Genomic DNA, 11,711 nt, shown 5'->3' with positions numbered 1-11,711 from the left:
AAAAGGTACACATCCAATTGTGAAATAAAGCCACTTAAACGAGTTTTTTGTAAATATTTTATTTTATAAACCAACCACAAAAAAACTATCATTACAAAAAAGGTATAAAAACTTACAAAAAGCATCGTTCTAAAAAATAAATTGAGATGACTGTATTTGTGTCGGCACAAAATGGCACTGAGTGGGTCTGTACTTCACATACAAAACAAAAAGGCATTGGTTTCACATTTGATATGATTGCATCATTCAGCAACATTGAAACAAATATCCCTTTTTTACTAAACAAATCAATGTGTGCTATGAGTACCGTTTTTATAAAAAAGGAAGAAGCAAATTAAAACAAAAATGAAGTAAATTGTACCACAAAAGTTGTCAAAATGTGCCCCATCCCAGAGATTCAATCAGGCATTGGGGGAGGAGCTAAGACAGCAGTGATTTATATATACACATATTAAAAAAAAAAAAAATGCGCCTTTTTTGACGAGTCTATAGATAAAAAATAAAGAGTTCCATGTTTTTCAAGCATTATCCAGGTTTATGTCTTTGGACGGAGGCACCTCCAGAGTGTTTGCAAAAGCTGGTGCAACATTGCCAAGAAAACAAAAACATAAAAGTATCAAAACACACTTTGCGACCAGTCGTCCAGTACCTTTCTTTTTAAAGCCAGGTGCCTCATCCATTAAGCTTTTCCTCATCGTTCACGCTAATCCTGGTTTTTAATCACCTCCCCTTACGAAAAAAAAAAAAACACACAAAGTGAAATTCCAGTTCTAAAGCCGAGATGCATTTGACCGAACTTCCCACAGTTCCAACTCTTAAACTAGCTCTAAGTCTCGTATAAGAAAGATATATATATTTATGTGTAAGAAAAAAAGTGGAAAAATAGCTGCCCTGAGGGAGACGTACATGGTAACCGTTTATCGTTTAAAAAAAATAAAAATAAAAATAAAAATAAAAAAGCACTTTGGATCTTCTTTTTTCTTTTGTCTCAAGTAATGTCAGGTTGAGACCACCACCTCCTTTTTTTGGACCTTGGACCGGCCGTAACACTGATGATTGCTCGGGGCTGACTTCAGATGCCTCAAGCGGGACAAAGAAAAAAAAAAGAAAAAGAAAAAAAAGTCACCACTTCTCATTTGGACAGGCAAACAGACAAACACACATTCTAATTGAGGTTGGTTTTCCTTCATGTCCAATCACCGATTCCGGATGTCAGCTCCGTTTTCCCGATGTCGGCTGAATTGGTGATGACTGCAGCTTACGCACGCATACCTGGAAGGACAGACAGCAGTTGTGTATTTTTGAAATTAACTCATTGACTCGCAGCCATTTTCACTGAAACAACCCCCTTGTTTGACTGAATTTTGACTGATTTTGCTAGGCCCACGGAATATTGTGTTCTGTTTCTATAAAAACATGGAACCTAGCAAAAGAAAGATTAGTCTCTTCTTTCATCAGGAAAAAAAAAATAGGATATTTATATCTGTTTCTGTTTTTCAGCAATTAGCATTAGAATATGGCGAAGTTTCATTGCTATTCACATTCCTGGTGAAAACATTGGGCAAACGAGCTTGTTGCAGCAACGTCCTGGTTGATCTCTTATACTCTGCTGCCACCTGCTGGCCGTTTTTTATAACTACCATTGCTTTAAGATAGATTCAGGTCAGAGGTTGCATAATTTCATAGACGAAAAATTTGTCAAGAATTTTTTTTCCCCCAGACAAAAATTTAACGAAAACTAAAACTAGAAGCCATTCACTGTGACTATAATGATAACTAAAATTGACTAACAATTTCATCAATGACTGAAACGAAAATGAAAACAACAGTGACGAAAATTGACATAATCCAATTAGAAGGAATGAAACGTGGGTTGGAGAAAAGAACTCAGAAACTGTTCAGTGTTCACTGCATTTTATTTCATGTAATTTATTTATTTATTTATTTTTTGATTGTGCAGCTGTAAAATTAATCTCAGGCAATTATGCACTTTATAAGTTATATTATTATTTGTCAGTTCAACATGTTTCATTGAAACAAATAAGACATCGTATCAAATGTGTCTTGCATGTTGAACTACAGTTACAAATAAATGTGTTCTTTTTTCTGTATAAAAGAAAAAGTATGCTGAAGGAAAATAGACTAAACTGTCTATTTAGGCGACTAAAATTACACTTTGTGGGGAGAAGACAATTTTTTCTTTTTTCTTTTTTTTATTTTATTTTTTTTATTGTGGGAATGCTGAAAGCAGCCCACGTTATTCGGATTTTTATTCTCTTCACTTATTTGCAGAGAAACAACTCCCACATAATACTTCCAATTTACACCTATATATATATATATATATATATATATATATATATATATATATATATATATATATATATATATATCATCTGATTCCACATTACTTACAGTACTCGCACAATTTAACGTTAAATATCAACTTTTCCCGCCATTAATTTTCAATGGGACTGACATTGAACTTTTTCTAAGTTCAACTTTCCACACCCACTTCCATACATACAACTGATCATCATTACCAGCTCTCTGTCACTGCTCAGTGGCGAGCTTGGTTAAGTGCATTGCCCAGTAACCAGGAGGTCCCAGGTTTGAATCCCACCTCTGACTGTACATTGCAAATGTATCCATGGCAATTATGCTGCGTGATGTAACTGTATACAAAATGACTACCATAATAGGAAATGCATTACAATTTCACTGAAATTATAAAATAGAAGTTGGCTTTCATTAGATGGCTATTTTTAAAATAAATATGCCATTAGCCATGAATTTGAACAAGGCAAGTTCGCTCAGTCGTCAGAACAATTTCTACCCCCATGGAGAACCTGGGTTCAAACCCCGCTTGGACCACATTTTAGTACATTTGATGGTTTGATACCAACTGACTATCGTTTCAGGAAATGGTTTATAATTTCTCTAAAATGATTAAATCCCACTTTAGACACATTGCAATTCAAGTTTTCTTCTTATTCATTTATCTTTTAACTTCAATTAAAGCTTTGTAATTTTCACATATTTTATCTTTCAGTTTACCTCATAAGCATTCAGCTATTAGCATTCCCACGCAATTTCTACAAAATTGCACTTAGTCTAATTATATATATATATATATATTATTATTATTATTATTAAAATAATGTGAATTATTTATTTTTTTTATTTTTATTATCATCATCATCATCATCATAGATTGAGGATTTATTCCCCGAGCAATATATAGATAATCGTGGTTTTGTCATATCGTGAGATAAAAATTTTCGTGAGCCTTGTATCGCATATCGTACAGTGAGGTTCCCACCCCTACATTTTAGTGCCAAACAGATTTCCACATGGGGGTTGGGTTTGAGTCGTGAAACCGTACCTTTATCGGAGGCACCGGTCTGCTTCTCCTGGGCAAAGTTGAGCCGGTTCTGCTCGGCCGCTGTCGTCCCGTTGGACTCGGGGCTGCTGCTACGCGACGGGCTCAGCTCCTCGCTGTGGTAGGCCATGTCCAGGTGCTGCTGAGCCAGCTTCAGGTGCCGGCGCAACCTCTCCAGCTCCCGCGACGACGCCTCGTCGCCGAACGACTCGCGTCCCGAGTCGGCCAGGTTATCCCGGAAGCCCAGTTTCCCCGACGGGTCCTTCTTGAGCGCCGTGTGGTAGCCTGGAGGCGCCGAGGGCTGCCGGGAGATGGAGGACCTCTGGCTGGCCGGCGCAGAGTGTCGTCGCGGCGGCGTGCGCGGTCTGCAAAAGCAGTCGCGGATGCCGCTGACGCCGAGGTGAAGGATCTCCAGGACGGTGAAAAGCAAGCACAAGGCGCTGACGGCGTACATGATGAGCAGGAAGATGGTCTTCTCGGTGGGGCGCGAGACGAAGCAGTCCACCGTGTGCGGGCAAGGCGAGCGGGTGCAGACGTAGGACGGCGCCACCTCCAGGCCGTACAGCACGTACTGGCCGAAGAGGAAGGACGCCTCGAAGATGGCGCGCGACAGCAGCTGGAAGATGTACACCTTCATTAGGCCATCGCGCTTGATGCGCCGCCGCCCGTCGTGCTTATTGCTCGGCTTCTCGTCGTCCGCCTCCTTGTTGTCCTTCTCCGGCTCGATCTCCTCCAGGATCATGGGGTCCTCCTCACCGTTGTCCTCCGCCTCCTCGTAGTCGCGGTTGGCGCCCCGGCTCACGATGGGCATGCGCTTGCGGGGCCGAGGCCGGTAGTCGGCGTCGTCCATGCGGGCGATCTTGTGCATGGCGAAGCCCAGGTACATGATGGTGGGTGTGGTGATCATGATCACCTGGAAGTATAGTGTTCATTTCGTCAAAAAAAATAAATAAATAAAAAAATCACAAAATTATTTTGTCAACACGCATTTTTCACCGGACTTAGACTAGACTGCAAAACCCTAATTTACTCATTTGCTCCCAAAAATGTATAAATAAGTTTTATTTTAAATATTAACATGCTCCCAAAGATAAGAGTAAACAAAAATCAGGATAAGGTTGACTAACTATGATAAAAACTACGAAGCGGAACTGAAACTGGACTAGAACTAATTTTAAAATTGCGAATAAAATGAACACTACCTGGAAGACCCAGAAGCGGATGTGCGAGAGCGGAGCGAAGGCGTCGTAGCACACGTTCTCACAGCCAGGCTGCTGCGTGTTGCACACAAACTTGCTCTGCTCGTCGTAGTAGATGGACTCGCCACCCACCGCCGTCAGAACGATCCGGAAGACGATCAGCAGCGTCAGCCAGATCTTGCCCACGAACGTGGAGTGGTTGGAGATCTCGTCCAGGAGACGCGTGAGGAAACTCCAGCTCATCTTGCCGGTCCGGTCGCCACGATCTGCTCAGATCTGAAAAACAACAACAAATAGGCTTCAGTTTTTCACCTTTGCCCAAAAATGTCGTTCACTGGAAAGTCAAATGACCAAAATGTGATCCCAACATGAGTTTTGGATTAAATCAGTGATTCACTGATGCCCCACAAAATATTTTGCAACTAGATGAAGCAATTTCTGGAGAAACTGTGTGAACGCTGAAATGGTGGCTGAAAAAAATATAGAAACATTGAATAAGATGGAATGTTGAAAAATACAGAATTATGTTGAATGGCATTAATGTGGCATTGATGTGAAATGATATTGAACTGGCTGAATTTTGAATAAGAATGATACAAGCCCTAACCCTAAACCGTACCGCATAGCCCGACCCCTGCCCTCAAAATGTGAGGAATTTTGTTGATTTAAAAAAGAAAAACAAAAAAAAAGTGCAATATTATTTCGTTAATATGTGAAATTTTTGCGATGTGGGGATTGGAAAAATGTTGAAAATTGATCCCAAAGTGAATTGAATGAGCTTAACATATTGAAGTTCAAATGGGAGTGAATTGTTGAATGTCTCTTTGGAAATGAATGGAGATTTTTGGAGTGAAAAATATTCACTTGTGGAGAAACTTTGACTGTTTGGAATGAGATAACTAATAGCCTGTGACGTGTGGATTTTTGGAACATGTTGAAGTTGGAATGGTTTGAATCAGTTGAGAATTATATAAGTAGTTGAAGGACGAAAATGGGGCTAAATTAAAAAATAATAATAAAAAGGTAGAATAATGTGTGAATGCTTTCAGCATTTACACAAATTCTGTACTGTGACAGGAAATTTTAATCTGCAGCAAAAAAATCAAATAAAATACTGAGAGCAAGCCAGACCTGGCTCCACTGTTTTCAGTCATTGCCACCAGGGGGAGTCATTGCACTTTTTGCCTTCCAACATCTCTCACGTGTGCAGTGTTTTTTTTGTTTTTGTAATCTTGCATCAGCCATCATTTGAATCACTCATTACTCTTGGAATTTGGAATTTAATTGTCCCGAGGCTGCCAACTGACCGCAGGAAGCAGATTGTTAAAATAGTCAATGAATAAATTAGCAAAGAGGAAATCTTGTGGTTTGACGCCATCTGTGACCAACCTCATAACTTGCACTGAGTAATTAGCATCTACTGTAAGTCACTGCACTAGTGACAAGGAAGGATTGTTATTGTGGCCAAGAATAAAACACATTATGCACAGTCATAACTGCTTTGATACAGCAATTGGAAAAGCGCAAAGGAGAGTTGGCATTCAACATTGCAGCCAATCGCTAAGGAGTCTGTTTTGGATGGAAATACACTAAAGGTATAATGAATGGCTACGGAAAATCATGCGCATTCATCCCTTAATGTGTAGGAATATTGAGCAAATGTCACTTCAGCTGTATATTTTTTTTATCAGCTATCAACCCTGATTATCAGTCATCAAGATTGGCGTGACTGGTGGTGAATAGTTTAAATTTTCGCCCACAAAAACTAAACAAAAATAAATTTTGTCAACACACATATTCCACCAGACTAAAACTAGACTAGACTCGACTAAAACCCTCATTAATAAACAATAACTGGGACAAAATGAGTATGTCTTTTTGTCGACTAACTAAGACGAGACGAGAATGTCCTTCACTTAATAAAAACTGGAGTAAAATCTGTGGACATTTTAGTTCATGAACAAAAACAAGATGAAAATTATTTGATGTTTGTTTTGGTTTTTTTTTTTAATCTTATCTCTGCTAATCTGTCACGTCTGCGACACTGTCATGTGACAGCAAAAACACACGGGACAGACAGGAGGTGGATTCATGGTGAAAGGTTAAAAAAATATATATACTTAACATTAATCCAACGGCTATAACGGTACAACAATAATGTTAATGTGACTGCTAGCTAACTTACTAGCTCATAGCATGGAGCCATAGTAGCCAGTGTAATCGTGTGTCAAGTTGTTTTTCATCAAAAAGCTGAGAAAATTTTTGGTGAAATAGTTTCAGGAAAAGGTTCAATATAATCTGCTGACAAAAAAACATATACAGGAGTAAAATGGTTGTCCTGACTACAACGTTGACAGGTTTTGTTGACTAAAACTAGACAAGTAAAATTACGTTTTCTTGGACTAAAACAACTAAAATGCTGGATTTATAGTCGACTAAAAATGGACTAAATTAAAATGGGATGAGGTTGACTAACTGTGATAAAGACTAACAAGAGTGACTGAAATTCGACTAAAACAAAATATAAAAATGGCAGTCAAAATTAATACTACTAGTGAACAACTGTCCTACATACAAAACTAACTTGTTACGTGGCCTGCCACTCTTCCCTTGGAACCAAACAATCCCTGGAGCGGGCGTGGGAGTTTCTGTGTATTGTCGTTATAATTGCATGAGAATCCTCCACCTCTGTTTCACAGGGGGGTCTTTTCATCGTTTGACACCCTTTTTCACACCTCTTTCAAACCTTGCCTATCCAGAATTTGGAAAATTTTGAAAAGAAAAGAATGTCCCTTTCATTTCTGGCATGCAAATGAACCGAAGAAGGTGCTCTGAGGTGCTGCCATACATTTGTCGAAACTAAGCTGTTGGGTCTCGCCAATCCGGACGTTGCACTGCTCACTACCAAGGAACAACTAGTGTTAATTTTGTCTGCCATTTTTTAATTTAGTCTCAGTTCTACTCCAATTTCAGTCACGCTTGTTAGTTTTTAATCACAGTTAGTCAACCTCATCCCATTTTTATTTAGTCCATTTTTAGTCGACTATAAATCGAGCATTTTAGTCTTTATTTTAGCCCAAGGAAACATTTTGTTCGTCCGGTTTTAGTCAACAAAAACTGTCAATATTTTAGTCAGGACAACCATTTTACCGCTGTATATTTTTTGTCAGCAGTTTATATTGAACCTTTTCCGATCTGAATCTATTTTACATAAAATTTTCTCATCTTTTTGATGAAAAACAACTTGATTTAGTCCCAGTTATTGTGTATTAATGAGGGTTTTAGTCTAGTCTAGTTTTAGTGCGGTGAAAAATGTGTGTCGATGAAATTATTTTTGTTTAGTTTTTGTTGACAAACTTAACACTCCCAAAAACTAAATGACATAAACAACATCGCTGAGCCAATAAATAGAAATGAACTTTATTATGATATCAACAATGTGGTGTCCAGTAAATGGTTAAGAAATTCTTATAAGCATATTAAAATTGATATCATGTAAATATTTAATTAGGACATCAGTTTTAAGTCAGTGGTTCTTAATTAACCCGGGTTCAACACAGGCTAAAAATAAAAAAAACAAAACAAAAAGTGGTGAGACGAATACGTGCAATGTTAAAGATGTAGCCTATAACGTTACGTATGGTGTTCAACAGGGTTCTATTTTGGGGCCTCTGCTGTTGTCGTTTTTAACTGCTGCCCACTGAGAGCCATATTGGATGAAAACGCTACTCTTCCTGTTCATTTTGTTCGCCAGTAAACCGCTATACTCAAGTCTTGAATTTGAAAGAAATCCTATTTTGATTTATTTCAATGAAGAATTCGGTGAATGCGCATAAGTAACTGGTGGCCAACAAGGTTAAGAACCACTAGACTAGTGGTATCAGTAAGACGTGAATACTTGTGCTGTATATCACACCACATGGTGAGGATAAAAGTGTTATAAGTATACTCCATTCTGTCTACAAAAAAAAATGGTATCAAACATCGCTAGCAAACATGACTTGAGCCAACAGAAAGCCTTTCATGTTTAGTCACAAACAGGTTGTGCCGTCTTACACATACCTTTTACTTGCCAAATTTTGATGCAGTCATTTATAAAATGCTAGCGGCACCTCAAGTTAACTGAACCGGTTTTACCAAGTAGCAAACGTAAACCCAGCAGCCTGGATGCTCAATCTCAGGGATTTGCTACATGCCCAAGGGGAAAACGGCACAAAGTGTACAATGACAACATTGTGATAGTTTCTTTAGTGTGGAGCACAGATTGCTGCCGTCTGAACCGATTGAACACGATTAACAGAAAGTTGAAATGCCGACCATATACGGCAAAGGTGACTCAATAACAACTTCAGCTCCAGTACATCATCTTCCCGCCTGAGAAGCAACTGTTTGTACTGGCCCATTTCCCCAGGTATGAAATGTGACATTTTCATGTGAGAAAGAAATTCCTCGACAAATCAAGACTTGGGAGGAACTGCGCAAGTTTCCGTTGTGCTACACGCGCAGGCACAAACAAGTGCTGAACAAGCGTTTTGCCTTTTCAGAGAGGAGACCCTGAAACTTATGGTCACGTTTGCAAGATTTGTGCAATATCTAAGATAGCAAAAAAAAGAAAAAAAGTACAAATGGACGTAATCCGGCAGTTTGCAAAGTCTTCAGCATAGGTTTCAAACCAACCACGTGACACAGATGTTGTGGTTCTTTGGCGACAAAGATCCAAGCTGAGATACGAGGCTAGAGCGATTTTTTTTTCCTTCAGCATATACTTGTAGTAACTTGATCTGCTGATGTCTGTTTTTCTGTAAGGAAATCACTCCTATAATATTGTTGTTTTTTGCCACAAACATCTAGAGCAGTGGCATCAAAGTCCGGTCCTCAAGGGCCTGAGTCCTGCATGTTTTCGAGGTCTCCCCACGTTCAACACAGATGATTCATCTTTCCGCAAGCTCTTGCAGCAGTCCAATAATGATCCTGATCATTGAATCACGTGTGTTGGAGTCAAGAAACCTCGACAACATGCAGGAATCAGGCCCTCAAGGACCGGATCTTGACACGTGTGATCTAGAGGGTGGTACTCGAAGCATTTTTTGAGAACCACTGCCTGTAAGACAGAAAAAAAAAAGCTTTACAATTTAGCAGTCGGTCAAGCTTTATGTATCTATCTGTCTGTGATCTGCTTTTGACTGGGGTGCATTCGGTATTTTTTTATTTTTTTTTTACCAGATTCATTGATTAACTGAAGAAAAAAATGGACATACTGATGGATTATTAAAAAATCTGTTATTTCACCGTGAGTCATTCGCTGTGCGTGCTTCATGACTTGCTTCACCCGCTTTATGTCTCACTCTCTTTTCATCGAGTTTTCAATTTGTTTTGTCATGATACCGGCAATGTTTTTGGTATTACCAGCCTAACCTTAACCAAACCCTCAGAGCAGACTTATCAGGGATTTCATATGTGGAAAACACACCACGCAGAGCAAATCCGACTGCATCACGGCAACATTCACGGTCAAATGTAGGCAAACGTGGCGTCAACTGACCAAGTTCTCGCGCGATTCACGGCAAAATAACGCTAGGTGGCGAGCTGCCAGTCACGGCAAAATAAAAACTTTCAATTGTTCTTGTACTCACGACTACCAAAAGTGGAGAGAGATTTAAAATAAAAATAAAATAGACTGCCACACATTTCATGATGTCTTGAGCCAATATGACTTCGGGACACCTCGAAGAAAACAGGGAAGGGAGAAGGGGGGAAAAAAAATGTTGATGTGGCTTTCCACATCTGGGATGTGAGTTAAGAATTCCTCCACAGGCTGAGAGGCTCAGCGGTGGCCTGCATTTTTTGGAAGCCAAACAAATGGTCCACACAATTCGCTATTTTATGTTCCTTGAAGCAAAAACAAACAGTTTTGTATGCGTCTTAGCAAATGGAACGAGTGGGAACGCGATTTTCTCAGAACACGAGAAGCCCAGAATGTTCCTCGTGGTCCATTTGGATGTTCCACGTGTTTTACCTCACTCGACAATTCCACAAAATTCATTTTGGATGACGACAAAAGTTAGGAATTAAGCTAAATCGGTTAAGAATTGTTAAGAGGATGATGGAGGACAAAGGGTGCCCCCTTTACGCATTTTCGTCACATTTTACGCCACATACTTAGACACTTAAACTTCAATTTAATTTACTTTACGTTGAAACATGTTTAACACTAAAACAAGACACTGGTTATTCGAATTTTAAAAATACACAAATATAATCGGTAAAGAATTGTTGAGAGGATGATGGAGGACAAAAGGTCCCAATTTACGCATTTTCGTCACAATTTACGCCACATACTTAGACACTTAAACTTTAATTTGACCAACTTTACGTGTAAATATGTTTAACATTAAAACAATACACCGTTTATTCGAATTTTTAAAATACGCAAACATTTAGTTTAAAGCTTTGGTTTGGTTTGGCTTGGTTTGCCAGACATCGCGCGAATTGCCTCTTCCACGTAATCAGAGGTTAACGGAGGGAACAAAAATAAAAATTTAAAAAATACTATTTTAGCTTTCGTACGGAGCTCAAAAGTCGCTTTTGGAAACTAATTACGTCCTGCTTGGTTTAAAAGTTTGCGTTAAAGCTGCGGAGATGCTGCTCGCCAAGTAGTAAAACAATTACCTTGTGATTGCGATGCCGCTGTTCTGACTTTTCTTCTTTCTTTTCACACACACACACAAAAAAAATATCGCCCACAAAAAAAGAACACACTGGAGTCCCCGCTCAAGCCATTCGTGGCGTTTTCTTGTCGAGGTGGACGATCGAGCTCGTATGATCCTTGTGCGGCTGCGGCGTCAAGCTTTTGTGTGCGTTGGACTCGGCGGGCTACAGACAAAAGAGTGGAGCCCTGCAAGGGTGGGTGTCCCCCTCCTTTTCTCCTTTACTGCTCCTCCTCCACCTCCTCCTCCTGCTGCTGCTGCTGCTGTTGCTGCACCCCACCCCCTCGTCTTCGCCTGCTGCCTCACTGCTCCTGATGCAACACTAACCTCCTTTTTCTATATGCCCCCCCCCCCCCCCTCCATTTAACCCACTGGTGAACGAGTTAAAATGCCTCCATGTATGTCTTATCTTCTCGTGCATTT

The 11,711-nt window shown here is 39.6% G+C and overlaps 1 protein-coding gene across 2 annotated transcripts; it reads right to left on the bottom strand.

Moving 5' to 3' along the window:
• Nucleotides 1-46: 46 nt before the first annotated feature.
• On the bottom strand, nt 47-11,501 carry LOC144030870 (gap junction gamma-1 protein-like). Of its 2 annotated transcripts, XR_013287381.1 has the most exons (5): nt 11,251-11,501; nt 4,585-4,857; nt 3,386-4,295; nt 1,201-1,272; nt 47-1,080 (listed from the first exon to the last, which is right to left on the bottom strand). XR_013287381.1 is itself a non-coding variant. In XM_077537517.1 (4 exons), the coding sequence occupies exons 2-4, from the start codon at nt 4,822-4,824 to the stop codon at nt 1,259-1,261; spliced, it is 1,164 nt and encodes a 387-aa protein (XP_077393643.1). In that variant the 5' UTR covers nt 4,825-4,857; nt 11,251-11,501; the 3' UTR covers nt 47-1,258. The 2 variants fall into 2 exon arrangements, 1 of the variants encoding a protein (XP_077393643.1); XM_077537517.1 differs by having other exon boundaries at nt 47-1,272.
• Nucleotides 11,502-11,711: the final 210 nt, after the last annotated feature.

Source organism: Festucalex cinctus, chromosome 11 (genome assembly GCF_051991245.1).
Source record: "Festucalex cinctus isolate MCC-2025b chromosome 11, RoL_Fcin_1.0, whole genome shotgun sequence".
Classification (NCBI taxonomy): domain Eukaryota; kingdom Metazoa; phylum Chordata; class Actinopteri; order Syngnathiformes; family Syngnathidae; genus Festucalex; species Festucalex cinctus.
The sequence above is the reverse complement of the archived record's forward strand: the minus strand, read 5'-3'. Positions and strand labels throughout refer to the sequence as shown.

Excerpts from the sequence above, each read along its gene's own strand:
- LOC144030870 (XM_077537517.1), bottom strand. The coding sequence starts at position 4,824 with ATGAGCTGGAGTTTCCTCACGCGTCTCCTGGACGAGATCTCCAACCAC. Across the intron at positions 4,296-4,584 it reads TCCGCTTCTGGGTCTTCCAG|GTGATCATGATCACCACACC; the intron begins GTAGTGTTCATT and ends CTATACTTCCAG.